The sequence below is a fragment of the Prunus mume genome, linkage group LG7 (genome assembly GCF_029339155.1).
Source record: "Prunus mume cultivar Tortuosa linkage group LG7, ASM2933915v1, whole genome shotgun sequence".
NCBI lineage: Eukaryota > Viridiplantae > Streptophyta > Magnoliopsida > Rosales > Rosaceae > Prunus > Prunus mume.
Window position 1 is genome coordinate 8,213,815 of NC_142704.1, and position 27,910 is coordinate 8,241,724.

Consider the following 27,910-nt stretch of genomic DNA (forward strand, 5'->3'; position numbering starts at 1 on the left):
GGTGGCAAAAAATTCACCCATCATGAATGTTGGGAGGTGGTGAAACACTGTAAACGCTTCAATATTATTCCAACGGGTCCCGACGTTGTGTTAAACGAGACGCCTCTCCGTGATGCAACGACATCGATTCACCTCTCGATTCCCCTATGAGTGAAGACTCACCCATCCAAAAGGAACCGAGGCCCATTGGGCGAAAGGGTCGAAGGCAAAGAAAACGGGTAATTCAAGCAATCATAATTCAAAGTTTTTGGAGGAAATTGCAAGGCAAAACGGCATAAGACTTGAATTGGAGCAAAACGCCAAGAAATGGAGGTGGCAATTCAAGCCGAGTGTGCACGAGAAAAGGAGTATTTGCAAAAAGATATGGAGAAGACGGATCGGGAAACTATGGCGATGGATACAAGCCATATGTCCCCTGATACAAAACAATATTGGAAGCTAGAACGAAGGGATGTTATGAGAAGAAGACTTTTCCAGGATGATGGGCCTAGCAACACGGATTGGTTAAATGATCAAAACCATTAAATTAGTTGGCATACATTTTATGTATTTTTAATTTTCTTGTTTTCTATTAAAGTTGGTGTACTTCATGTTTTTTATTTTAGTAGTAGTAATTCTTAATGACTTGTATTGGATTTCTTTATTTAATAAACAAAGCTTTTAATAAAAGACAATTTTATTCAACATATTCCATACATCAAACACAACATAATTCAAATCAAAACAAAAACTAGAAACAAGGCACAATAATAAATAAAAAAACAACACAACCAAACCATAAGCAATACTAAACAACACAACCAAAACATAAGGCCTAAAACATAACCAAAGCATCTATGCTCCATCATTCATCTTCATTCCTTTCACCGTCCATAAATGCTCTATCAAGTCAAGTTGACGGCTTTCATGAATATAGGAAGATTGCATCTCTGTATATCGATCTATCATCCGGGTCATCATACGATCGTCTCTCACCAACGGTTCCAGCTCAAACGGTTCTCCATTTGGCCCCATGGGCCTTTCATAAATCCGGGTCAAGGCCGTGTTTATTGGATCCGGTTCATAGACCTCTCCAAAGATCATAATCGTACTCATCCTCCACAATCATATTATGGAGGATGATGCAAGTCATCATAATGCTCCGGAGGATCTCCCGATCAAACAAACGAGCCGCACTCGAATAATCAACCATCGAGCTTGAAGGATGCCAAAACACCTTTCGACATCTTTCCTGTATCCTTCTTGATAAGTAGCAAATAATTTTTGCTTATGGGATCGGGATTCAAATGGATTTGACAAATGTGGTCCACCTTGGGTAGATACCGGCTAGATAATACCCGTCTGGTAGATGTATTGTTGACTTCATAGGTAATATTGGGGCCTTGGCCGCTCAAAACATCGTTGAAGACCGGAGATTGACCCAGGACGTTGAGGTCATTTTGGGCCCGGCAACTCCAAAGAAAGCATGCCAAACCCATGTGTCGGCCAAGAACGGCTTCGGATGATACTTTTGTGCCTTTCCTATTTCCGTAATCACCTTGCGGTTGGGCAATTCTTCCATTGCCAATGCATGCAATCGATGCTACCAATCATTCCCGAAATCCTCGAGCTTCGGCTTTTGTAGAAGCCGTTGGAGGTCCTGGATTAGGTCTCGCAGTAGTCCCTAGTGTCTGAGTTTTCAACCGCATCACAAAATCTTACCAAAGCCTCCAACGTAGTGGACTTCCCATTCGGGCAACCTCATCCACCGATCAGAGATGCTCCATACGCCAACATGCATATAACATGTAAGCTTTGCTCCGAAGGCCCAAAACCCCAGTAGCATCACACTTTTGAACAAAATATGCATCATAATTGCAAATATCATGCATGATTTTATTGAACAAGTGGGGTTGCATTCTAAATCGCCTTCGAAAATCAACATCATTGTACAAAGCAGTTGGGATAAAATAATCTTCCAAAAGATTCTTACCCCGAGAATGCCTATGTCATTCACATTCCGGTGACGACTTGAACCACTGCGACCTTGGTTCTCTTCCTCTTCCATTGCCACTGCTATGAGAACTTGTTCATCAACTTGCCTCTGCAACTCATTCATTTCATCGGCTCTACGGTTTCTCTCCTTTCTTTCTCTCTCATGCCTCTCCAAGCATCTCCTATATTCTTCCATTGAGAATGAATGGAGTATGAATGCTAAACTCTAAGAAATGAAAATATTGAAAGATGTGGTGTGAGAGGTATGAGGTGAGCCTTTGGTTTTATAGAAAAATTTAAGATAAAGATGCACGTGGCTTGATTTCATTGGATGAAAATCTTATCTGAAATTTGAAATTCATCCAAATTTGAACCAAATTTTATCTGAAATTTGAATTTTGAAATTCATCCGAAATTTGAACCCAAATGTATCTGAAATTTGATTTTTGAAATTCATCCAAATTTGAATTTTGAAATTCATTCGAAATTTGAACCAAGAAATTTATCTGAAATTTGAATTTTGAAATTCATCCAAATTTGAACCAAAAAATCTTATCCCGAAATTTTATCCGATTATGAATAGTCTTGACACGTAGGAACCCGTAAATCTTATCCGAAAATATTATCCACATTAATTATTAAGGTAAATAAAATTGTGAATAAAACAAAAAATGAATAGTAATTGCCCTTAGCTAGGCAATGGGTGGAAACACAAAATTACGATTTTGAGGGCAACCACTATTCACGTGAATAGTGGCTGCCCTAGCTCCCCCATGGCTAAGGGCAATATGGGTGGAGTTGCTCTTATAATTTCCAATTGCAACCTAAAACTTTTAACCAAAATATTGACAAAAGTATTGGTACTGTAAAATGCTATATCACCATTAATTCTTACTCATCATCATCAGCTAAAACTTGGCGTTAAGTAAGAAATATGATTTTTCAGGATTCGCTTGGCTGAGCTTTCTCCATGGAAACCCTATTTGTGGATTCTGCAATGATTACTACTGCAACTCTTCTCAGTGATTTTCCACCACTTGGAAAAGAATAAATTATTTTATTTTATTTTTTTTTAAAATAAAAAAACCGTAGCTTCTGAGTCTTTAAAAGACGAAATTATATTATGCATGCCATGGCAATAATTGGCCACCACTCATATACATTAACTAGATTACATGATATAGAAGAATAATTGGTCTGATTATATTAGCTTAATTAATCAAAATATTTCTAACTGATCATTGATCATTACTTGGTAAATGATTATTTATCAGTACGTTACATGGCATCCGGTATTAAAACCGAATCCACAATCTCAAAATGAACAACAAAAAACAAGTGGGCAGAAAATCTAGTGCCACAAAATAATCTCATTTTCAAACTTAAAACTACTGCCGCCAGCGAGTACATGTATCATGTATTACTTTTGACTAATTATCAAAATAATATTTACCCAAATTTTATCATGCTTAACATTGATTATGAGGATCGAAAGGATGATTGAATACTTTGCTTGTACCAAACAAGAGACGATCTTAAAAATCATTACATTTGAGGTCATGGTTTCGAATTCTCCCTCTCACAAAATCATTACATTTGAGGCCTTTAGGTGAACAAATGTGACAAGGAGCGATAATGATTGTGAATTGCTAGTAAGTCCAAGTTTTTAGTGCCCCATAGTAGATTATATAGATGTATGTAGATGATCCAAACTTGGCAAGGCATGCAGGCTAATGATCAAGAAGGAAAAGGATATAAAATTAATAATTGTGGGAAGGAGAGAGGAGGTGTGGCGGCGCACGTTCATGTAGGCTCATGATCATGAAGCCCCTCCTAGTAAATGAGATATTATCCTTAATTAATACATCTTGTAACTCTCACTAAGCAATAATTAAGCGCAGACAGCCATTTTTATCCGTGTCCCTATATATCCCACTACTGGTCTCTTCTTCTTCCTCATCTCTCTCTCTCTCTCTCTCTCTCTCTCTCTCTCTCTCTCTCTCAAACACAAAACACAAAACACACATTGATTCGTATGTGAGTGCAGTCAAAATCAAATGGGTGGTCATTCACTTATGAGTTGGCTGGCCAACTATGATGTTGTTGAAGATCCATTTTGCTTCACAAACCAAATAGTTCCTCCTATGGATTATTTGAGGTGTGTGTTAATGATTTTTTATTTTCATTTTTTTGGCATAATTTTAGCATGCATTGTTCAATATTGTGGATGTTAATTGATCATTGTTTGTTAGTGGAATGAACGGGTATGGTCCATTTGATTGGCAATACGAACGGACGCTCCCACTAGTACAAGACTCTTTTCTTGATGCTGTTCCTTTCATGGATCAAAGCTGTTTGAATATTGATCCTCTTTACTCTTCCCTTGATATTCAACCAATCCGAAGTGCGTTTCAAGGTGTGTGATTCTTTGTAAAGCACCATTCAATATGTATATATTTTAATTTTCAGCTTTTTCTGTAGTTAATTTTATTCTTTGTAAGCAGGTGATGAACTTGTTTTGGGAAATGGAAATTGGGTTTGTAATGATTTGTTCGGTGAATTAATGGAGCCTAGCAATAATCAACAAAAACAAATACAGCATCAACCTCCATTGCTGATGTGCAAGAATGAAGAAAATGGCAGTACTGAGAATGAGTTGGAGGAGGAGACGAAGGTGATTAGTAAAAGGTCTCACCTTAGCACAAGGCTAAGATCATCAAACTCCACGTCGCTCAACTCATCAAAAATGTTGTCGAGGGAAACAATATCAAACTACTTCTACATGCCTATAACTCAGGCAGCCAAGGAACTCAATGTAGGTTTAACCCTTTTGAAGAAAAGGTGTAGAGAGTTGGGGATTCGCCGGTGGCCTCACCGGAAGCTGGCCAGCCTCCAAACCCTAATCAGAAACATTCAGGTTGGTTCAATAAAAATAACAACCTTACATATGCACAAAGTTGTAGAAATGACTTTTCACTTATAAACTCATAAATTGGCGTTACATGAAATTTATGTATATGTAGGATTTGGGAAAGGAGGGGGAGGAGAGTGAGGAGAAGCTTCGAAATGCAATAGAGTTGTTGGAGAGGGAGAGGAAGCTGCTGGAGGAAGTGCCCGACATGCAATTGGAGGATAATACCAAGCGATTGAGGCAAGCTTGTTTTAAGGCTAATTACAAGAAGAGAAAGATCATGGGGATGAATAATTTGGATCAATCACAATCCTCTTTCATCTGCAGCAACAATGAAATTCATGAATATGCAAGTATTATGGATGATGGTTATGAGGAAGATGAAGAAATCAAGTCTCTTTTATCTGACTCTTTTTCCTCATCAAATTCCAACATATGCCTGTTCTAGTTCTTCATTTGGCTGGGCCTTTTTTTTTATTTTTTATTTTTTAAAGTATCTTATTTTCTTATGTTAATTTCTAAAATTTAACTCGTATTATTTGTACTTTTTCTTTTATGATCTACAGAAGCTTAAGAGGCTTTCAAGTTTCAATGAGGCTCAAATAGGTAAATGTATGCGCTACCATGCTGAATTAATGTGCTTCTCCTATCAAGCATATCCAAGTAGAATTAATATTCAAAAGGTATAACAATTATAAAGAAACAAAAACTCCCAAAGTATTTACCCCCAAAAGCATAATTTGAAAAGGAAAAAAAACACACACACAAAACTACGACTATCAAGTTGTACAGGTATCTGCAAGGAAGGAGATGCCTTCAAGAAGCTCCAAGTGCTTAAGATTTGGTAATGTAGGAACAGGGAATGCATATCTATACTGAAAGAAAGCCAAACACAGAGTAAGGAAACTCCATAAATTAATCCAACAAAAACATAAGTAAACCAACACATGATAATTACAAAATACATACTAACCTTTATGCCAATATTCAACATGAGAGTCTCTAGTTGAGAGAGACAACATGGAAATTGGGTGAAGGCATCACTCGTGAAATCAGCAATACTCTGGGAAATAGACTGGAAGCTCGAAAATGGATACCTCACCAAGTGACGGCACATTACTGAGATGCAAGTTTCTCTTGTATTCGCATAAATAAATTACACAAGGTTTGCGTCACAAATCTCACTGTTTTTAGGCCAAGACAATATCTTATCGATAAGTACTTGAATGAAACTGATGGACGGACAACTCTTAAATCAACCACATTTGTGGCATCTAAGCACTGATAACCGTTTCCAGAACTGGACAATTAGACAAGAAGTACTCAACAACTCATCAACATTTTCCAAATGAAGAACCCTGAGGAACCGAAAACCATTGTATCCACAAGAGTGTGTCCTTGGAATGTCGCAACAAAAAGGCGTCAAAGAGGATCCCTTTCCTTTTCAAGATCTAATAGTGTGCGGGGAGGAGTATAGGAATCTTCATAAATAACACCATAGTCTAGTAGAAAGTCCAACAGAAACACTCGATCTCTCTTTTCCATTGCAAACTGAATCCATTTATCAATGGAACTTGCAAAACGGCAATCTAGATCAAAGCAAACTCTGAATTGTTCAATATGGTTGACCGAATTGACGTATCTACAATTTTTTTGGTTTTTTAAATCCCGTTTAATAGCATGGAATTAGCGCAAAGTATCATCACCATCAAAATAGAGATTTGTAGTAAAGCACCACTCATAACGCCATCGCTTGGTTTGAACCAATCGGGTTTGTAGACTTTTTAGTCAACATGGTTTTTTTTCCATTTTTTTTACGCATCCGGTGCAACTCGGTTTTCCGGTTTTCTGATCTTGATGTCCACCCCTATTATTTATTAAGAAATTAAATTAAATATCAGACCATGCCGGGCTGCCCATGGGCTAAAAATCTTAGTCGTGGCCCTACCCTTTGCATAATGAGCCTGGCCAAACATATCCATAGTATCGAATCGGCCCAGCCTATAACCTAAAACATAGGGCTGAATTTGGGTAGCCCATCGGGCCTGGCCATATGTACATTCCTAATTGTAAGAATAGTTAAGGTTTCGACGCCATGGTGTAGTTCGAAAATTGACATTAAATTTCACATATTTGTAATAAGCAAAGGGAACTAAAGAGCGAAAATATGAGAAGAGCAGCAGTCTCACGTCACCTAAGCTCACTCTCTTCTTCTCAGTCTCATCACCTCAACGTTCCTGTTTGCTTTACCGCCAACATCTCCCACACTCAAACCCCAAAACAATCCCTTCTTGACCTCATCAAATCATGCGCCAGAAGATCACATTTGCTCCAAATCCACGCCCACATCGTCCGAACATCACTTGTTCTGGAACCCATCATTTGCCTCCAGTTCTTGTCCCTCGTTGCACTTTCACCACTGAAGAGCATCTCCTATTCCCGCCGGTTCTTCGATCAGATAGCAAAGCCGACTACTTTTCAGTACAACACCATGGTAAGAGCTTACTCAATCAGTGATTCACCAGAGGAGGGGTTTTCTATGTACCGAGATTTGCTACGGCGGGGCCTCCGTGCCGACGCCTTGGCATCGTCTTTTGTGATCAAATCTTGCATTAGAGTTTCGTCGTTGCTAGGAGGGATTCAGGTGCATGCTAGGATTTTGAGAGATGGCCATGAATCCGACAGTCGTTTGCTCACTACTTTGATGGACTTGTATTCAATTTGTGGCAAATGTGATGAAGCATGCAAGTTGTTCGATGAGATGCCTAAGAGAGATGTTGTTGCTTGGAACGTGTTGATTTCTTGTTGTTTACATAATAACCGGACGAGGGATGCTGTGAGCTTGTTCGATATAATGCGGAGTGAAACTCATAGATGTGAACCCGATGAAGTTACGTGTTTACTTATGCTCCAAGCTTGTTCCAACTTGAACGCGTTGGAGTTTGGCGAACAGGTTCATAAGTACATTGAAGAACATGGTTATGATGGTGCTTCAAATCTGTGTAACTCTCTAATAGCGATGTATTCACGGTGTGGGTGTTTGGATAAGGCTTATGAGGTGTTTAAGGGAATGAAGGATAAAAATGTGGTTTCGTGGAGTGCAATGATTTCTGGGTTGGCAGTGAATGGGTATGGTAGAGAAGCTATTGAAGCATTCGGAGAGATGCAGAGAATGGGTGTTTTACCAGATGATCAGACTTTTACTGGAGTTCTTTGTGCTTGCAGTCATTGCGGTTTGGTTGATGAAGGAATGGTGTTTTTTGATCGTATGAGCAAGGATTTTGGAGTAGTGCCTAATATCCATCACTATGGATGCCTGGTTGATCTTTTGGGTCGTGCTGGTCGACTTGATCAGGCCTATCAGCTCATACTGTCAATGGATATCAAACCGGATTCGACAATATGGAGGACCTTACTTGGGGGTTGCAGAATTCATGGCCATGACGCCCTTGCGGAAAGTGTTATAGGTCATTTGATTGAACTCAAGGCTCAAGAGGCAGGGGATTATGTTCTGTTGATGAATATTTACTCTTCAGCTGGGAACTGGGAGAAGCTAACAGAAGTGAGGAAATTTATGAAGGAAAAAGCAATTCAAACTACACCTGGCTGTAGCACAATTGAATTGAAAGGAGTAGCACACGAGTTTGTTGTGGATGATGTTTCGCACCCAAGGAAGGATGAAATCTACAAGATGCTGGATGAGATTAATGGCCAGCTGAAGATTGCTGGTTATGTTGCAGATGTATCATCTGAATTGCACAACTTGGGGACAGAAGAAAAGGGGCATGCACTCTCCTATCACAGCGAGAAATTAGCTATTGCTTTCGGTGTCCTAGCAACTCCACCTGGCACGCCAATCAGAGTGGCCAAGAATCTTCGGATATGTGTTGATTGCCATAATTTTGCAATGGCTCTCTCAGGGGTTTATAACAGAGAGGTAATTATACGAGACCGTACCCGGTTTCATCATTTCCGGGAGGGGCGCTGCTCGTGCAATGGCTATTGGTAGGAATATTCAAGATCTACATCATGTGAGCCAACTGGGAACATTTTCTGCAAATGAAATGCCTGGGCAGAAGCAACACTCTGGGTTGTTTAGATGGTAGTAGATACTTCTAGTGAAGTAATTATTAGTGCTCTGGCAGTGGCCGTCCTTTGGTTTGAAAGAGAAAATGTGGAAGGAAAGCTGTGAAAAGGCAGTTGTAGCAGCAATATGTTTGGCTGATTGAGCACTGGTGCAGTTACTTGGTGTGCAGGGCAGGCAGCCACCATAAGAGATGAACAAAAGAGGATACTAAAAAGCTACGGTTCAGATAAGCTTTGTATGCATCCAGCGAATGGCCTGATTAATAAGTAGCAAATCTGATATAATTTGCTGAATTAGCTATTGGACGTCAAAAAGGAAAAATCTTTTTTTTTTTTTTTGGTGAAGAAAATTTGAGAATTTAAAACCTTTTGAGTTTCACTCCACTGGAATTTCTTGTTTTAAAGTAATCAGTGTTATAATTATCTCTTGTATTTGATCTGTGCTATAATTTCTTTTTCCAGGTAAAGGAAAAAGATGATCCTTGGTGCGCAAGCAAACCATTAATCATCTATATAATTTAAAGAAACAAAAACAAGGATACAGTGTTCAATTTGGGACTTGAATTAGAGGAATTAGAAATGAAGAAATCAGTGCCACTGCAAGTGTGTTTCACTTTCATGAGGGTTCTGAAAGCAATGGCCCCTCCTACTCCTACAATTCCAACTTCAACAACTCTTGTTACCTATCCTCCTTAACTGCTCTCAAGAAGATTAATGGCTTCCAGCTCCAACGGTTAGGACATGGCCAAGAAGATCTCCATCTCCCCTACTTCCTCCTCCCTCTGTTCCTTTGGTGATTCCTGCCCTGATCTGTTTTTCCATGTGAAACCACTACGTCACCCACTCGAAGACAACACCATCCAGCAGCAGGCTGATTATAATCATTTTGCCCTTAACTATCTGAAGCAACAGCTGCCTGTGGCCTGGTCCCACAGTCCCCCAACCACCCTCAAGCTCATCTTCAATAACCACCTCTATTATTCAACCTCCCTTCCCTTACCAGTTAGTTTTGGGGTTTGTATGACCTTCTCAACACTCTCTACCGGGTTCTAAGGCCAAGACGCTGTGGAGAGGCTCCACCATGACCAGGACTATAAGTTGTTACACGACCGGGTTATGGATCTCTTGGCGGAGGGGTTGAAGTCTGATATTGACTTATTGAAGCAGCAGCACAAGCTGGAACTGAAGCCAGATGAAGATGGTGACGAACTTGATGCTGATCTTTTGGTACCTGGGGCTGCAGCGTTTGTCATTAACGAAATCTCCGACCACCTCTCCGGGGCCATTTTGCTGCGTGAAAGCATTGCAAGGAGGCTTTTCCCACCGGAATCAGATCAATCAGAAGAGTGGGAACGGCTAAGGAAGGCTTTGGTTCCCTTGACCAATTACTACAATCATCGAATCATGTACGGGAATCCCACACAAGAGGTCTCTGTGGTTAAAAAGTGTTTGGAGGAGGTGAAAGCAGCAGCAGAAGGAGGAAGCAATTTAAGAGGAGGCAATGGCATAATAAAGCCGGATGCTCTGCTTCCAAATGAGATCATAAAATATGTAGAAGATGAAGATTTTGGGGAAGCGGCTGAGCTTCAGTGGAAGGCAATGGTGGAGGACATGTACCTAAAGCAAAAGCAAGGGGAAGAGAGTTGGGCAAATTTAAAAACTGCTTGGCAGTGTGTAACATCACCACCGATTTCATGGCCATACCAGTCATAGAATTGGCAGTGTGTTTCGGACTTGTGCTGTCTGAACTGATTGCAGATCCGGAATGGAAAGGAAAGGTGATCAGTTTTGGTCATTTGCCTGATCAGCCGCTGCCGCATTTAATACAAGGTGATGATCTCAAGTCCATGCGTGAGTTTTTGATGAGGACATGCTTCAGGGAGTCCAACGAGGGTGTTGATTTTCGGAAGGTGTTTGATTTGATTCTGAAAGTGGTTGTGAATGAGAACTTGAAGGCAGAGCAGATTATCAAGAAAGTGTTTGTGTTCACCGACTTCAGGGGATTTTTTAGCTGCACCTCGACGACTCTGTATGAGGCAAAACAGAGCAAGTATGAGGAGCAAGGCTACGGGAATGATGCAATGCCACACATTTTGCTTTGGAATATTTGTGACTGGAAGTTTCCTCATTCCAAAGAACATCATCCAGGGGTCACGATGGTGAGTGGCTTCTCCGACAATTTGATTAAGTCCTTCTTGGACAATGGTGGGGAAATTGGCCCGCAAGCTCTCATGGAAGCATCCATTGCCGACAAAGAGTATCAAACTTTCTCTGTGGTTGACTGAACTTTTGCACTTTAGTAAAGATCAAAGACTTACAGATAAGCAGCAGGCCGGTTTAATAAGTAGCAAATTTGATCAAATTTGGTGAATGAGCTATTTTTTTGAATTCCATCTATTGTTCATCTAGCTCACATCACTTTTCTATGATTTGTGATTCTTTTTAATTTCCAAAGATCCAAGTAATAAACACTAAGAACGCACGTAAAAACACCAACATAAAGAGGCTGAAATTTAAAAACATTCTTAGAATTATTTGAGAGTGACTAGCTCAATTCTAGCATACACGCCAGAGGAGAGAAATACATGATATTCCTAAGAACTAACAATCGACCAGCCAAGTTATTTCAAAACCGTCGCTACATATTCCCCAAGAGAAAGGCAAGGCTAAATTCTTCAATCTACAACAACAGAAGCAACTCTATATCTCTTCCCAACAGTGCTTCAACATAGAAAAATTAGAGGATATCAAATTCATTCTACAAAACTTAAAAGTACCGATGCAATGCTAAATCCGCGCAAAAAAAAAAACCAGGTTTCTTTATAACCCTCTATAAGGCATTCATTAGAATGAGGTTTTACGAGCTTCAGATGCTAGCGATCTAAGCAGTCACTGCTTGCTTGTTGGCAAATGCAATACCTTTCTCAATGCTGGCTTTCAATTCTGGCTTAAGTGCTTCCAAAGCCTTCTGCTCATACTCTGTCAAACCTTGGAGGTCAGATGGTATCAAAGCTTCAACCCCTTTCCTTCCAAGCTTAACCCTTGATGCAAAGAAAGGAAGCTCGGTCAGATCAGACTCTACATAAGAGCACTCATAAACATCCCCATCTCCATCCAATGCACGCAGAGATGACTCGACGAATCTAGCCGCTGCATACGCCATTGACAATGTAGCAGACCCAGCACCAGCCTTTGCCTCTACAACCTCGGTTCCAGCATTTTGAATCCTTACAGTTAGCTTTTCAACTTCTTCATCAGTGAGGCTGACTGAGGGTTTTGTCTTTGATAGAAGGGGTAGAATGGTTATCCCAGCATGTCCACCAACAACTGGGACATCAACATCAATCAGTTTTAGATTCTTCTTCTGAGCAACAAATGTGTTTGCCCTCACAACATCCAAGGTAGTAACACCAAAGAGCTTCTTTGGGTTATAAACACCCTTCTTCTTTAGAACTTCTGCAGCAATTGGCACCGTGGAGTTCACCGGATTACTGATAATGTGGATGAAGGCCTCTGGACAGTTATCAGCCACAGCCTCAACCAAGTTCTTCACAATGCCAGCATTGATGTTGAAGAGGTCATCACGGGTCATACCGGGCTTTCTTGGAACACCAGCAGGTATGACCACCACATCAACACCTTTCAATGAATTGGCTAACTCAGAAGCTCCGGTGAAATCAAGAACCTGGGAGGGAGTGTTGCAGTGACTGAGGTCAGCAGCAACACCCTTCACATTTGCTATATCATATAAATGCAGATCAGAGACCAAAGGGGACATCTTGATCAAAAGAGCCAGGGGCTGACCTATCCCTCCAGCAGCTCCAAGAACAGCTACTTTATAAGAGGCCTGGGGTTGAAACGGAGTCTGAACCACCTGGGCTCCCTTATGGGCTTTTAGAGCAAAAGAAGCTCGAAGAGCTGCGGTGGTTTCTTTGCCCAAGAAAGAGGTCTCAGATTCGCAAGCGAGAGATGTAGTTGCCTTGAGGCCATTGAAAGAACTCTTAAGAGGGTTTTGGGAGTTGAACCTCAAAGCACAAGGCTTTGACTGTGGAAATGAGACTGCTTTGTGGCCAAGGGAACAGGTGGTTCCAATGGAAAAGGTAGCCGCTGCTGATGTTGCCGCCATCTCACAAACTCTGCGCCACAAAAATTTAAAATTGCATTAAAAAACACAACCAAAGCAAAGATTTTTACATCTTAATCAACGTACAAGTTCCAACCCAATTCACCAAATAAAAAAATCTCAATTATTGGTTATTTACACTAAAAGAAAGTCCAGAAAATCAAATAACATGAAACTTTATGTACAAGATTCCAATGAAAATTGAACTTTCAGAAACAATAAATGAATACACAGCTAGGAATTGAAAATTCTAAAGAAGCAACCAGATCTGATAACACAACCAAAAGATCCATGAATGCTTGAATTGAAATAAAAGCAATTGGAAATCAAAGATAATGAAAGAGAGGGTGAGGAGACTAACCTTGAAGATGCTGAAGGCCACCAACCAGAGAGCTCTATGAGACGCGAATTTGGAAAGGCAAAGTATTTAGAGGAGAGAATATAAAGGAGAGAGAGAGAGAGAGGGGTTTTGACCCGTCTTGGGTTTTGCTTGTGAAGTTCGTTAAAAACTCCGCCAATGGGCCTCGGACGAATCCACACCTTTTTTAAAACAGCTACCTCATCAGTCGAGGCATGCGGAGTGGACCCAAATATCACCGAATCTACCATTTTTGTTCGCTTCCTCACGCCGCTAACTCTAGTTATTTTCAACGGCCGCGATTAATCCAAAATATTAAAAATAAAAAAAAAGTAGTGACATTTTTTTAGACTAAACTAAACTATGTTTTTGGTCCTTATAATTCATCATTAAATTCCACTTTCACCCTTATATTTTTAATGGTCACGATTTTAGTCCCTATAGTTTACCAACAGTTTACCAACCGTTCCAATTTAAGTGAAATTTGCCTCCATTTGGTTGAAAAAAATTATTTGGATTTGATAATTAGACTAAATTTGCTACAAAGACAAGAAAGAACTATACTAAATTGAATGTATTTGAAATAACTAAATATATATTGCATTTGAAATGACCGTGTGCAATGAATCATCGAAACGGACGTAGAATTTGTATCATCTAAATTCATAGAATTTGAATCCTTCCATCCAAACAAGGCAACAAACGTGTAGCATGGTATGACATAATATGAGGTAACTTTCTTTATCATCTGAGAATGTTTCTTTATTATTCTACAAGCATTTTGATTTTTTCTTTATCCCCCAATTCAATCCAATTCAACCATTCTCTATTTAACACTAACTTATTCACAATTTCACATACCATAAAACCATTAACACTATATTATATCATAACTACAAACTCTCTTGGTAATCAAATGGGGAATTCCCACTCAGTCTGTTGGTTCCAAGGAAACTGTTACCTCATTACAGAAGTAGGGGGGAAAAACAAAAGAAAATTACACAGCTGAGAAGGCTTCCTCCTTTCATACATTAAGTTTTTCCATCTCCCTCTTAAGTGCATTAGCCCTTACCAAGCTCCCAATGGTATTCACAGCCAACTTCAAATCCTCCCAAGGATTCCCAGGCACTACCCTCTTGTACAAATAGCTGTCAAAGGTCATCTTCTGCACATACTCATCTGCACACATCTCCACAAAAGCCTCCCTTGCCGGGTTCGACCTATAAAACACCTTCTGCAACACATCCAACACCTTATAAGTAGGCCAGTAAGTCTTGTCCCACTTCTCCAAGTACTTCCTTAAATCCGCCTCATTTACCATCCTCTTTCCATTCTCCGACCCCTCAACTATTGCCTCCGCACACATCCTACCACTCTTTGCAGCAAAGTAGATGCCTTCACCTGAACATTTTGTCACATACCCCGCTGCATCACCAACAAGTGCTACTCTGCCTGCTAACCTTCGGGGGCGGGGGTGTTCGGGAATTGGATGCGCTTCCACTCGCAGGATTTTGCCGCCAAGGATCTTGTCCTTGGCTCTGTTTCTTGTTGCAAGTTGGAATTTCTTGATGTCTCCTTTGTGAGTCACAGTGCCGGTACCAACTGCTACATGGTCACATTTGGGGAACACCCACCCGTAAAAGTCCGGTGAGACATCATCACCAACATACATCTCAGCAAGATTCTCATAGTACACCATTTTATCATCAGGGATTTTGATTCTCTCCTGCAAAAGGCAGAAACCAAGAATTTAATTAGAATGGATCAACACTGAACTAAGTGTAAACATTTAATCATATTTCAGCAATGCACCCGGGGTTTAGCCTTTGACCAAAATTTTGACCAAGTATAGAAGATACAACTAAAACTTTAAACTAGCTAATCATTCAGTAACATTTTCTCTAAAATTCTGTATGCTAAGCTAATTACGTTTTTCAGGACAAATTAGAAATGCATACCAAAAACCACGTCTCAATTTTGAGTTACTCACATAGATAGAGTCATTTCAGCCAAATAAATACCAAGAAAAGAAAATTCTTTTATGCAAGCAGCCAGAATGTTAGAAAACAACTTCAAATCAAAGAATGTGCCTAGTACGTTAACACAAAGCACAACAATTGAGTGCAAATTGAATTAGAAGTTGCTTTCTTCCTCTAAGTTTTATAATCAAATTGCAATTTCCTGCAAACAACTCCCACATGCAAAGCTCACAGAGCAAGCATTAACTGATAATTTGAAACAAAGCAAGTTCATAATTACCTGAAAGGCAATGGCATACTCATAATCACCAGCGTCAATACTCTTAGCCACTCTAGAATTAGCCCCATCAGCTCCAATCACAGCATCAACCTCCAAACTCTTCTTCACACCAGCCCCACCGACCTTCCCATCATACTCTGTGTAATGCAGAACGTACGGCGCCTCCCCATCTCCCGGTTTCTCCATCTTCAGAAACAACCCATTTATCACAGTCGCCCCATTCTCACTCGCCCTGTTCCTCAAGTACTGGTCCAGCACCTCACGCCTCACCATCCCAATGTACTCGTGCGGCTTCAGAGTTTGACCAATGTCAACGGCCACATTGGACGGCGAAATCATCTTCATCTTGGTGACCCGGCGGTCGATGATGTCCAATGGGAGGTCAAATTCACCCACCATGCAGAGCGGGATTGCGCCCCCGCAGGGCTTACAGTTGTCCATTTTTCGCTCGATTAGGAACGTCTCTATGCCGCCTTTGGCGAGGGTCTCGGCGGCTGAGCCGCCGGCAGGGCCGCCTCCGACGACGGCGACCCGGAGGTTTCGACCCGTGACTTTTGGGTTGGTTTTGGCGGCATTGACCTGGAGCCTCCGGTGGTTTGAAGGGTTTAGAGAAATGGGTTTTGCTTGGATTGTGAAATGGGGCTTTTCTGCGGAGGCTTGGCGGAGTCCGATGAAGGACTTGAGAGCAATGGAGGCCATTTTTTCTGGGTTGGAGCTGAAGCAGAGGAGGGGCAGTGTGTGATAGTGGCCGAGAGAGTGAATTTTTATGTTTTTGGTGGATATGGTTTGGGATATGAGTGGGGAAAGTGGCCGTTGGATCAAGAGAATGAAGGGCCAGGATGTTTTGTGGATAATGAGTTGGATTTTTTGGATTTAACGATTTTTAGGGGGGTTTCGTGTACATGTGGTCTGGCTGTGATTTTTGTTTGGCTTTAGAATTCGGAGAGGCTGATGTTACGCCACGTTGTGTACTTTTGTAATGAGTTTGTCTGGTTGTGGACCTTCTAGGATACAAGTCAGATATCTTTACATGCAATCAATGATGCTTTGCCACATCAGTACTTTTAAACCTCTTTTCTACGGTACTGATTTGTCGTAATAATGTTAGACACTCCCAACCAAAAAAAAAAAAAAAGTTTCCTGGGCTCACAAAACTTGCGAATTGAACTTTTAATTGAATATGTTAATCAAGAAGTAGAAGCAAATGTACTGATTAATTTGTTAATTTTGAGATATGGACATAATGTTGGTTCGAAAATGAATGAGTTGTAATTAAGCGTGTTTGTATTTTATTTGTTAAAGAAAAAATTAAAAAACTCATATGAGTTCAAATAAGTTTAAATTTGAATTGTTTGGTCACGAGACCAATGTTACATCCGTCATAATACGAAAAGGACAAATTTTGATCAATTTGGTTAAGCTTGTTAGTACTCTTTGTCTTAAGTCCAGGGCAAATTTAGGGAAAATATTTGGAAAAGTATTTTACTTGGCTAGCTTACTTCAGAGATTGTAGATGCACCTATATGGTTTGCCCAACATGTTGAAATAAAAGGCCAATTTGTGTCTTGATAAATTGAGGTGAAGTAATTTAGATGGGTAGGTGAACCCCCCAATATAATTTCCTTTTAACATTTTTTCACACCAGCAAAATCATAGCCCAAAGCCTCCTTCCAAGAATTCCACTTTTCTCCTTTCAATTGCACGTCGAACGGCTTTCACCACCCACCTTGATGCTTTGTAAAATCATGAGAGAATTTTCAAATCCAAAGTACATTCTAACATATTAAAAATTATGGGACCTTTTGTGAGACTCATACCGTTGCAAATTAATATAACTTGTAAAACAAAGACGTACTCATGGTAGTTGCATTAGGTAAGAATGAGCATCGGTTGGTTTATCAAACAAGCTAGCTAAGCTACCCTCTCTGTTTTTCTCATCCCAAATCCAAATTCTAGTCTTTGTGCACGAAATCTTAATTCTACTACTTATAAGTCCTCGTACATTATGTTTAAATCCAAACCCAAATCTTCCATTTTACTTTGGAAGACCTAAAGAAGCACATTTTCATCTTACCAAGTACCAATCAACCATGAAGTTCATGGTGGCGTTAGCCATGATGGCTGTGACCATCTTTGGCCTCCTCATTGACGGTCACAACTGCAAAGTTGTGCAGTTTATATTCGGCGACTCCCTCTCCGACGTCGGAAACAACAAGTACCTAAGCAAGAGCCTTGCCCAAGCAAGCCTGCCATGGTATGGGATTGATTTTGGCAATGGACTGCCTAATGGGAGGTTCTCTAATGGCCGCACAGTTGCTGATATAATAGGTAACATATATATGTAAAAACCCAAAAAAGCATATAGTTTGTTCTGCATGAGTGTTTCTTTTGCAATCCAATTTTCTTTAATGTATATGCTTAATTTGTTTCCTTTTTTGTTTTGTTGTCTGCTGAACATGTTTGTTTATTTAGGTGATAGCATGGGCCTCTCAAGGCCACCTGCCTTTCTGGATCCATCTTTAACTGAGGATATAATTCTAGAAAAAGGAGTAAACTATGCCTCCGGAGGTGGTGGAATCTTGAATGAAACTGGTGGCTACTTTGTAAGTTGCAGCAACCTTAATGTTAAAATACTAGCTTTAAGATTGATCGCGTGCAATTTGATCATCAAAATGTCAATTGCAGATTCAGAGGTTCTCACTCTACAAGCAAATTGAGCTGTTTGAAGGCACACAAACACTGATTAAAAGCCAAATTGGAGCACAAGCAGCAGAGAAGTTCTTCCATGAAGCTCGTTATGTGGTCGCTTTAGGCAGCAACGACTTCATCAACAATTACTTGATGCCAGTTTATAGAGATTCGTGGAGTTACAACGATGAAACTTTCATCGACTACATAATGGAAACCCTACAAAGACAACTCGAGGTTGTGATCTTTAATTAACCACTGATTATTGATATGGTTATAACTATCAAAGTTTCTTAATTTGTACTAATTGTGATCATGTTTTTGAGTAGCTTTTGCACAGCTTAGGGGCAAGGCAGCTGATGGTGTTTGGGCTAGGACCAATGGGCTGTATCCCACTCCAAAGGGTTTTGAGTACATCTGGAGATTGCCAAGATAGAACAAACAAACTAGCTCTCAGCTTCAACAAAGCTGGAATCAAGCTATTGGAAGACTTGTCCAGCAAGCTTCCTAACGCAAGCTACAGATTCGGTGATGCGTATGATGTCGTCAATGATGTGATCAGCAATCCAGACAAATATGGTATGTTAATGTGCTCTTCAGTATCAATTTTTAAATTAGCATGTCATAGAAATTAAGACAGAACATTGCCTTTACAGGCACAGAACATGTTCAGATCTACTTGTTTGTTTCTCTATTGACCTTTTTGTGTTTCTCATTTTTTCTTTCTGCATCTTGATGATGATTTCATTCAAATTCAACCAACCATGGTAGGCTTCAGTAACGCGGACAAACCATGCTGCTCATTTGGAAGAATCCGACCGGCTCTGACATGTATCCCTGCATCAGTATTGTGCAAAGACAGAAGCAAATATGTGTTTTGGGATGAGTACCATCCATCAGATAGTGCAAATGAGCTAATTGCTCGTGAGCTAATCAAGAAATTAGGTTTTTCACGCGTTGATGGAACACACGGTCCTTCCCCTGCACCCGCCATTGCTCCATCGCCAGAGGAATAAATTGTGCACTGAAACCAGCAGGGTCTGCTACTTACAATTGCTTCCTAAAGCAACTTCTCAGTGATCATTAAATAGAATTTTCATATACATAATTGTGAACTCAAATAGTGTGTTTCTGATTGTTGGAGATTTTGCCCATAAAAGTTTTTACACTGTCTCTATTATACATATTTAGCATCGATGGCCATGAAGTTTTCCACTCACACATAATCGTCACCCATAATGATGATAATATAACTCTCCATGTCTCTCTCAAATAAACAAGAGGTCTCCAAATTGATATCTCCAAGTTAATAAGCTGCATATTGTGGCCAATATACATATATTACATATATATATATATATTTCAAGCATCTACTCTAGAGGCCTACTTCTTTTAAGCCCTATTAATAAACTCAAATGATGAATGATCTAAGAACAAAATTCTTATTTACAATAGTCCATATATAACATTACATTGTAAATGCTAAAACCAATAGTAGCAGGAGAAAACTTAGCAATCCACACATCTTCCAAATTGCGGCTTTGGAGTGTGGCGGTTGTTGGCTCCAGATCCCGGGTAGTCATGAAGCTCCACATCCATTCTTTCAGTAATAGTTTGCTCATAAAAATTATTCTCTGTGGTTACCTGTTCTAAGTCCCATCAATGTAAGTCTCATGCAAAGTTTCATTAAAATATAGAGAGTATATAAATTCTGGCAATCAGCTTTATGGTAGGTCATACCAGTTGGTTATTTCCTGCAATTTGATGAACCTGAAGACTTCCAATTCCTGCATATTTGGTACAAAAAGAAAATCAGAATAAGGACAATAATAATAAGAAGAAGAAGGATTAAGAAGTAGAAAGTCGTTAAAATCTTACTTGTAACTGGGACGGCATTCAAGCAGATAATAAGTTGAGAAAACCCCAAGAAGATCACAAGCAGATGAAGGAGAGTGCCTGCCAATGCCATCTTCTGTAGCAGTCTTCAAAAGGGCAAGTTCTATATGCAAAACTGAATGTTAATTCTGATAAAGCCAGCACAACCCAATTTATACAATTCTCCAAAAAGTTGTCCAGACCTTGTTTGTGTTTGTTGCGTTTTGGGAAAAAGCAATGATATGATATGATATAATATGATGGTGGTTAAAGTCAAAAAGGTGAAACAACAGAAGCGTTTTGCAAGACAAAGTGCGAACCATAAATGTGGAAGTGGAAGTGGAAATTAGCCCAAATGCAGTGATGTCGAGGTGGGGATGTCATGAAAATGATATTTTAAGTGAAAATGGTGGTGAGAGAAAAGAAGGGGACACACTATAATGCAAGTGGAGGGTGACACAAGAATGATGTTGTGGCAAAACTTGAGCTCATGCACTAACTTGTAGGTTAGAAGGGTCAGTGGAAATCATCATCATTGGAGCTCAAGGACATATTCAATGAATTTCCGAGAAGAAACTGAAAAAGCAACTAGGCACTTAACATTCATTTTTTGTGATTCAATTTGAGTGGCATAGCAACTATAGAGTTGGAAAAACAAACAGCAGCCACCAAATGTGGCAGCAGTTTTCTGCACTGCAAGTATGACTTGGTTGAATAAAGTTTGTAGAAGATAAGTATCCTGGCCTATAATTATATTTTGTGTCTTCTTTTTTTTTAATTGGCAGAAAGAAGACATGATGATATGGCTGGATGATAATTAAGGTTGGAAACACAATCAGTTTTAGCAGTCATCTTTGTTTGACTTCAGCAGACATATTGGTATCAACCTGTCCTGCTTTTCGTTTAACTGTTTTGACTTTATAAACCACCAATTAAGTTGCATTTGCTCTTCCATTGTTTGGTGAGTCACTGCACTTTATATGGTTACAGACAAACAGAGTGATATGGCTGTAAAAACCAAGTGTTGACAATTAAGCAAAGTAGCTGATGTAACAGCCAATTCCAAAAGGTGATTATATTAATTAACTAGTTTCAATTGTGAACCCTAAAAGCCTAAATATCCGAAATGGGACGAGAAAGTAAAAAAGATAAAGCAAGAAAGGCAAGGTCCATACTTTACTTTCTGCAACTTTGCATGCTGCATTATGACTTTTTAAGTCAACCCTTTCAGATGGGATCCTTGTATTCATGCTCTGATTGTATGAACGCAACCAATTTAGTCCAACTTTTCATTGCATATGAGCAACTTGCTCATCCATCCCTCCATATATGAGACCACAATACATATATAATATATGCGTCTATATGCACTTGTTTAATTCTCGGCTACCAATCATGTAGAAAAACTCACGTGATGAGAGAGATAAAGAGGAAGGTTACATGAATCCGTGATAGGCGAATGAGTTTGTCGGGCCAGGAGTCTTTTTTTCTCTATTGGGTCTGAATCAAGATTCAGTTAACACATAAATTAGGGCAGTAATGGGCCAGCCTCACAGGAACTTTGTCATGTGCTTTATAACTTGGGTTTTTGAAACCCTAATGCAAAGCTCTCAATGGGCTTGGTGTTGCTTGCGGTTCGGTCAAAGCCCATACTACAATCACTTTCAAGTTTCAACTTTCAAACTTCAATGGCATTGACAAGTGGCCTCCATGAATTTTAAAGACGATTACAAGCACTTGCAGCCTAATCATTTGCTGGTATTTCAAAGCAAGCTTACTTTAAGTATAATTAGGAAATTTCTTCTCAAATTTCCATCCTAATCTCTTCCTAATCTAATTTGTGTTTATTAATCCTGTCCAAATCAAATTGTGGCATGAGCTCCTAATTGAAAAACATGTTAATTAGCAAAATCCTTAACCGTCCACGGGGCTGCCCCGCAGTTAACAAAGCAACTTTAACTTCCAAATTACTTGTTTAATCAATCTTTTAATCCATATATCAGGTATTTGATTAACCTAATCAAAACTATTTGACCATTACACCGAAAGATGGAAAGGATATGCTCATCAACTTTTTATTTATTTTTTTATTTTTTGGTCGAAACACACTTTCAATTAACGAAAGCCACCAACCAACTTTTTATTTTATCCCTATGTGTATTAGTATGGTCTACGCGTGAAGTATACAAATTGTGGATGCTCTACGCGTGTCCTCCACTATGACACGTGTTCCTTATCTACGGGAGCTTATGTACAAACTTTGCAGGCTTTTAACTTTGATTCTTTTCTATATAAAAAAAAACAACTTTGAGCTTGTTGTGGGTGGGACCCTATTGCTAAGTGTCTGCAGCTGATGTGGCAACAAGTGTTTTTCTAATCTGAAATCTGAAATTAAGATTGTTTTCTATGACTCGATCCGAAATAGGCACGATTAGAAAACAAATTGAGTTTGTTATAGAGTCTCATACACGGCAAATTAAAGAGAGAAAATTATAGCAAAGGCTGTGTAGCTCGAGTAATTAATAGTATACATTCGATATGATAAGTTTGATTTCTTTTTTTCTAATATCGCTTTTATAAAAGAATAAATATTAAACTATATTGAGAACATAACTATAGTAGAATACGTAGCAAGTGATACATGATAAATAGAGTTATGCGAAGACATGTAGGTAATTAGTTTCAAATTATTTAGACATGTAGGTAATTAAATGAATGATTGTTCAAGGATATTATATTGTGCAAGTTATGAATGAACAATATACAGGCTTTGTAGTGTCTCATAGAAATGTACATATGTGAATGGTTCTTGTACATCAAAAATTAGAATTTAACATCAAAAGCGAAATCCCAAATATATTCTTAGCAACACAAGTTTGTCCAATAGCTATGTAACATGTTAATAGGCGCGGATAAACTTTTGGTCCCCAAAAGTATAGTAAATTAAAATAAATATAGTGGGTTGGTTCGATTTAACAATTTTCCTATGAGAAATATGTAAGAGTTAAAACGAATACAATTCAATTTGATCAAATATTATACACTTTTTATTGTAAAAAATTGATTAAATTGTTTAAATGAGTTAAGAGTAATTGTCCATACACTCGAAGTTCAATAAATATATATATATATATATACGAATTTCATTAACTGGACTCGAAGTCCGATATTTAAATTATCCTCTATGAATATAATTATAATAAATATATATTTAAATTGGGTTTTTTTACTATTGATATAATCAATAATTTATTTTAAACTAATCTAAATTATAAAAGAATGAATTCAAACTCGAATGAAAAGAAGACATTGGTCTTAACTAATTTGGCTTTAGTCCGTTTAAATCATTCGAGCGATTTTTGGGTCACCAAGTCAAGTTATAATAAAAAAAAGATAGAAGATATATATGTTTGGGTAGCACCGAATTTCCATGCATCGGAAAGAGAGAATCCAGATGAAATTTGACAAAGGAAAATCTGGAGGCCACAAGAACTTGTGGCTGAGAATCATACCAAAGTTCTGACGTGGCACCCACCTTTAGTTTAAACGGATTAAAATCGTAGACGACGTTTTACTACGCCCAATGCCAACCGAGACAACACCACTCGAGACACCCCAGAAAACCTCTCAACAAAAATACTCGCGCGTTTTTTCAACACTGTTTGGCTGCTGAGAAAATGCTGGAAACTAAGGACCCTGCGATCAAGCTCTTCGGGAAGAAGATTCCCCTGCCCGCCGACATCGAGGACCTGGGCTTCACTCAGCCTGAAGAGAAAGAAGTAGATGTAGAATCAGAAGAAGAGGACGAAGAAGATGAAGAAGAAGAAGAGGCAGAGACAGAGCAGGTACAGTTTTTACACTGAGAGAGAAGGTGTTGTGGAACTTGTTTATTTGGACCCTTTTGTTAAAATGCTGAGACAAGCTTTTTTTTTTAATTTCACTTTACATTTGGTGGTTATGAGCTATGACAATTTTTTTGGTTTTTTCCCCTTTTTTATTTGGAGGGAGTCTGATTTGGGGGTTTGAGATGTTTGTTTGATTCTTGGTTCTATTTTGTTTGATTTTCTGATCCTATTTAAAACGGGGATGGTTAACTTTTATGTCTAGAAGATGAAACTAACCAGGAAAAGAAAGTGGAAATTTTGAACCTTTATTGGTCATTTGAGAATTGGAAAAGCAATTTTTTTGGCCTTAGGCTTGTTTCCTTAAATTTTGTAACCAATGAAACGATTGTCAGTCAATGAATTTCAGACCAGCGTTTGGAAAGTATAAAATTTGATCACTTATGTTACTTTTCTTTTTTGGTTACCTAAATTCAACTTACATATGCCAGTAGCTAATTAATTTTTTTAAAAGTTTGTGTGTAGATTTAAAACTGTGAAACTGTTCATGCTGCTTGATATCTTTCAGAGTCAATAGTCTTCATCTGTGTCGTTTAATTTATTTTTCTCTCAATATGAAAGGGTGTTTCCTGTTGATTTTCTAAATCTGTTATTTTCATTAAATTTCTTGTCTTTGTGGTAATAACTTTCTTCATATCTGGGGCTTCATGTAACAGAGTGATTGAATTCTCTAATTATATAGAAGTTTCAATAGCTTTGATTGTGTCAATGAAACTATAGTTTGATTGTTCCAAACTTATAATTTTAACAAAAAAGGAGCAAAGATTATTGCTTTTCATTGAAAGATGAAGAAAACTCCTCGTAAACATATAAATTTACAATATTTCCTGTTGCTTGATTTTGTTTGTAGCTGTCATCACACTGATTACTTATACAATGATTCAAGTTTATTTTGCAATACTTGTTCCTAAATCTAATTGTGAAAATTTCAGGATCCACCATCAAGAAAATCCCCTGAGAGCAGGGATCAAGATGATGGTCCTCCAAACACTGAAGACCCAACAAACATGGGCATATTACCAGATTCTAATGTGAACCCAATGCCACTCTCTATGGATGAAGAAAGTCCAAAATCAAACACTTCCAAGACTGAGAATACTGAAGCAACCAACTCGCAAGAGAAAACCCTGAAGAAGCCTGACAAGATACTTCCATGCCCCCGCTGCAATAGCATGGACACTAAATTTTGTTACTACAACAATTACAACGTCAACCAACCACGGCATTTCTGCAAAGCCTGTCAAAGATACTGGACTGCAGGCGGTACCATGAGGAATGTGCCTGTGGGAGCGGGACGTCGCAAAAACAAGAACTCTGCCTCACATTACCGCCACATCACCATTTCTGAGGCTCTACAAGCAGCTCAAATTGATGCTCCAAATGGAGCTCACCATCCTGCATTGAAAAACAATGGCAGAGTCCTCAGCTTCGGAGTGGATGCCCCCATTTGTGATTCCATGGCTTCTGTTTTAAATCTTGCAGATAAAAAGGTTTTGAATGGTACTCAAAATGGCTTTCATAAAAGCGAAGAACGGGTTATTCCAACTCCTTGCAAAGGTAGAGAAAATGGTGATGATAGCTCCAGGGCATCTTCTGCAACAGTTTCAAAACCGCAGTTGCAGAATGTCAATGGCTTCTCTTCACAAATTCCTTGTCTTCCGGGTGTTCCTTGGCCTTATCCATGGAATTCAGCAGTTCCCCCACCGGCCTTTTGCCCTCCAGGTTTTCCTTTGTCATTTTGTCCTGCACCTTATTGGAACTGTGGTGTCCCTGGCACTTGGAACGTTCCTTGGTTTGGTCCACAACCTGCTTCTCCAAACCAAAAGTCCCCTAGCTCTGGTTCAAATTCTCCAACGTTGGGGAAGCATTCAAGGGATGGGGACATTCTAAAACCAGAGAGTTTGGAGAAAGAAGAGCCCTCAAAACAGAAAAGTGGTCGTGTTTTGGTTCCAAAAACATTAAGAATTGATGATCCAAGTGAAGCTGCAAAGAGTTCAATATGGGCAACACTTGGGATCAAGAACGATTCCATCAGCGGGGGAGGGCTGTTTAAGGCCTTCCAATCAAAAAGTGATCAAAAGAATATTGTCTCTGAAACCTCTCCAGCCTTACGAGCAAACCCAGCAGCCTTGTCTAGATCCCTCAATTTTCAAGAGAGCTCATGAAGTAGTTGGCCATGATGTACGATTTTTTTATAAAAGCTGGAAGAGTTAGGTTGAGTTCAACCCATCTTGTATGAGTTTTGACAGCTAACCCCATCCAGCTAGGCCATTTTGGTTGAGCTGGTCGAAACCAGGAGGTAGAAATGGAGGGGCAGTCTTTACTCCCTAGGTTCCTCGGTGTGATAGGGGAACTAATGTAGGATAAAGCTCTAGCGGCAAATATTGTGTGGTAGGGGAACTGATGTAGGATAAAGCTCTAGCGGCAAATATTGTTGCCTTTTTGTAACACTAAGCACAAATGTACTTAGTTTCCTGTGTTTATGTTCTTGTACATATCTTTATATTTGTGAAATACTATGATAGAATTGGAGAAAATATATTTTCCTTCCGTTCTCCTTGGTTCTTTGTTCAAATACCAAAAGTTTCTTTGACATGATACAGAGGCAGTCTTGTTCTTGTACTTGTTCTATACCTAATTTGCAGATCATCTGTCGAAAACCAAGAAACCTAAATTGCAGGTCATCTGTCTAAAACCAAGAAACACATTCTTAAAATCCGAGACTGCAGGTCACAAAAGGTGAAACTTGAAGATTTTTCTTCTGAGAAAACTAAACATGCCTTCGTGCACTGCTTGCATAATGCCAAGGAAGCATCAGTCATACCTTAGATAATGAGTTACTAGCTATTATGATGCTGATAAAGAAGGGAACTATGTGGTGCTAAAATGGAGATGGCGACAAACCAACAAATTGGCTCCTGTTTAGGCCCCCCTTTATTAGATAAACTTCAATTAAATTCCTGAGGGCCAAGTGCTTTCCTTTTCACCCTCAAAGGTCCTCAGCAACTTGCACAAAAGTGAGGTTGAAAACTAGCGATGCTATCCTTCTCTCTTTTATTCCCTTGTTTTCTTCTCTATTTTAGTATTTACGTTGAAAAAGCAAATTATGTTTTTTTTTTTGGGGTCTGAAAAAAGCAAATTATGTTCAACCATAAAAAATAAACCAACACTATATGAGTTCTACATCCGATGCTAAACAAAATAAAATAGAACATATACATAAGAAGAAATTTTTTGACAACTTTTTTATATTCTGCCAAAGAGTTTTGGCTCATCATATCAATTGTCACAATATGCGTTCATAAATTGTGGTCTCTCTAGCAAAAAAATCATGTCACATACGTGCGTACATGGAAGTAGAAACTGAAATAAACTAAGAAATTATGCCTTTATTTTTGTTTCTTTTGTTTTTGCCCTTTTCTGCAGTGGCTCTTTTCTGATATCACTGCAGCATATGTCCCATGATTGATGAGATTGGATTAAACTCATAGGGAATGTTTCTCATTTGATAAGAAAATATGGATATTAGGATTACCTAGTGAAATGGATCTACCTAATTTTCTCTGTAAAGCACATCTTTAGACGCATCAACATCAGATAAATAAAAATATATATCTGTGTGTCTCAAATCAAACACCAAACAAAAAACACACAGATATTTTGGTGCAACAAGCAAATACAGGCCACATATTTTGTAAAGATGAGTTGTTATATGGGACCCCAAATATGCACAT

General features: G+C 39.0%; 7 protein-coding genes and 1 pseudogene across 7 annotated transcripts; 5 read left to right on the forward strand and 3 right to left on the reverse strand.

Moving 5' to 3' along the window:
- The first annotated feature begins 4,031 nt into the window (after positions 1-4,031).
- On the forward strand, positions 4,032-5,366 carry LOC103338555 (protein RKD2). Its single transcript, XM_008241768.2, has 4 exons — positions 4,032-4,132; positions 4,227-4,390; positions 4,479-4,891; positions 4,998-5,366. The coding sequence occupies exons 1-4, from the start codon at positions 4,032-4,034 to the stop codon at positions 5,331-5,333; spliced, it is 1,014 nt and encodes a 337-aa protein (XP_008239990.2). The 3' UTR covers positions 5,334-5,366.
- Positions 5,367-7,007: 1,641 nt separating this feature from the next.
- On the forward strand, positions 7,008-8,894 carry LOC103338508 (Pentatricopeptide repeat (PPR) superfamily protein). Its single transcript, XM_008241717.3, has one exon. The coding sequence runs from the start codon at positions 7,053-7,055 to the stop codon at positions 8,892-8,894; it is 1,842 nt and encodes a 613-aa protein (XP_008239939.2). The 5' UTR covers positions 7,008-7,052.
- A 1,193-nt stretch (positions 8,895-10,087) lies between these two features.
- LOC148915378 (uncharacterized) lies at positions 10,088-11,397 on the forward strand (annotated as a pseudogene).
- Positions 11,398-11,483: 86 nt separating this feature from the next.
- On the reverse strand, positions 11,484-13,654 carry MDH (malate dehydrogenase). Its single transcript, XM_008241715.3, has 2 exons — positions 13,456-13,654; positions 11,484-13,107 (listed from the first exon to the last, which is right to left on the reverse strand). The coding sequence occupies exon 2, from the start codon at positions 13,095-13,097 to the stop codon at positions 11,853-11,855; it is 1,245 nt and encodes a 414-aa protein (XP_008239937.1). The 5' UTR covers positions 13,098-13,107; positions 13,456-13,654; the 3' UTR covers positions 11,484-11,852.
- A 656-nt stretch (positions 13,655-14,310) lies between these two features.
- Positions 14,311-16,469, reverse strand: LOC103338504 (Pyridine nucleotide-disulfide oxidoreductase family protein). The gene is made up of 2 exons (XM_008241714.2): positions 15,712-16,469; positions 14,311-15,178 (listed from the first exon to the last, which is right to left on the reverse strand). The coding sequence occupies exons 1-2, from the start codon at positions 16,408-16,410 to the stop codon at positions 14,477-14,479; spliced, it is 1,401 nt and encodes a 466-aa protein (XP_008239936.2). The 5' UTR covers positions 16,411-16,469; the 3' UTR covers positions 14,311-14,476.
- Positions 16,470-17,687: 1,218 nt separating this feature from the next.
- Positions 17,688-19,583, forward strand: LOC103338503 (GDSL-like Lipase/Acylhydrolase superfamily protein). The gene is made up of 5 exons (XM_008241713.2): positions 17,688-18,039; positions 18,184-18,314; positions 18,397-18,636; positions 18,729-18,978; positions 19,171-19,583. Exons 1-5 carry the CDS (start codon positions 17,802-17,804, stop codon positions 19,413-19,415), a joined length of 1,104 nt encoding a protein of 367 aa, XP_008239935.2. The 5' UTR covers positions 17,688-17,801; the 3' UTR covers positions 19,416-19,583.
- A 100-nt stretch (positions 19,584-19,683) lies between these two features.
- Positions 19,684-20,485, reverse strand: LOC103338502 (uncharacterized). The gene is made up of 3 exons (XM_008241712.3): positions 20,278-20,485; positions 20,140-20,186; positions 19,684-20,043 (listed from the first exon to the last, which is right to left on the reverse strand). Exons 1-3 carry the CDS (start codon positions 20,366-20,368, stop codon positions 19,909-19,911), a joined length of 273 nt encoding a protein of 90 aa, XP_008239934.2. The 5' UTR covers positions 20,369-20,485; the 3' UTR covers positions 19,684-19,908.
- A 3,357-nt stretch (positions 20,486-23,842) lies between these two features.
- On the forward strand, positions 23,843-26,713 carry CDF3 (cycling DOF factor 3). The gene is made up of 2 exons (XM_008241711.3): positions 23,843-24,119; positions 25,109-26,713. The coding sequence occupies exons 1-2, from the start codon at positions 23,952-23,954 to the stop codon at positions 26,339-26,341; spliced, it is 1,401 nt and encodes a 466-aa protein (XP_008239933.2). The 5' UTR covers positions 23,843-23,951; the 3' UTR covers positions 26,342-26,713.
- Positions 26,714-27,910: the final 1,197 nt, after the last annotated feature.

Excerpts from the sequence above, each read along its gene's own strand:
- LOC103338555 (XM_008241768.2), top strand. The coding sequence starts at position 4,032 with ATGGGTGGTCATTCACTTATGAGTTGGCTGGCCAACTATGATGTTGTT. Across the intron at positions 4,391-4,478 it reads AATCCGAAGTGCGTTTCAAG|GTGATGAACTTGTTTTGGGA; the intron begins GTGTGTGATTCT and ends CTTTGTAAGCAG. Across the intron at positions 4,892-4,997 it reads CCCTAATCAGAAACATTCAG|GATTTGGGAAAGGAGGGGGA; the intron begins GTTGGTTCAATA and ends ATGTATATGTAG.
- LOC103338508 (XM_008241717.3), top strand. The coding sequence starts at position 7,053 with ATGAGAAGAGCAGCAGTCTCACGTCACCTAAGCTCACTCTCTTCTTCT.
- MDH (XM_008241715.3), bottom strand. The coding sequence starts at position 13,097 with ATGGCGGCAACATCAGCAGCGGCTACCTTTTCCATTGGAACCACCTGT.
- LOC103338504 (XM_008241714.2), bottom strand. The coding sequence starts at position 16,410 with ATGGCCTCCATTGCTCTCAAGTCCTTCATCGGACTCCGCCAAGCCTCC. Across the intron at positions 15,179-15,711 it reads AGTATGCCATTGCCTTTCAG|GAGAGAATCAAAATCCCTGA; the intron begins GTAATTATGAAC and ends TGCCTTTTGCAG.
- LOC103338503 (XM_008241713.2), top strand. The coding sequence starts at position 17,802 with ATGAAGTTCATGGTGGCGTTAGCCATGATGGCTGTGACCATCTTTGGC. Across the intron at positions 18,040-18,183 it reads CACAGTTGCTGATATAATAG|GTGATAGCATGGGCCTCTCA; the intron begins GTAACATATATA and ends TTGTTTATTTAG. Across the intron at positions 18,979-19,170 it reads CAGCAATCCAGACAAATATG|GCTTCAGTAACGCGGACAAA; the intron begins GTATGTTAATGT and ends CAACCATGGTAG.
- LOC103338502 (XM_008241712.3), bottom strand. The coding sequence starts at position 20,368 with ATGGCATTGGCAGGCACTCTCCTTCATCTGCTTGTGATCTTCTTGGGG. Across the intron at positions 20,187-20,277 it reads GAATGCCGTCCCAGTTACAA|GAATTGGAAGTCTTCAGGTT; the intron begins GTAAGATTTTAA and ends CCAAATATGCAG. Across the intron at positions 20,044-20,139 it reads TTGCAGGAAATAACCAACTG|GTAACCACAGAGAATAATTT; the intron begins GTATGACCTACC and ends GACTTAGAACAG.
- CDF3 (XM_008241711.3), top strand. The coding sequence starts at position 23,952 with ATGCTGGAAACTAAGGACCCTGCGATCAAGCTCTTCGGGAAGAAGATT. Across the intron at positions 24,120-25,108 it reads AAGAGGCAGAGACAGAGCAG|GATCCACCATCAAGAAAATC; the intron begins GTACAGTTTTTA and ends TGAAAATTTCAG.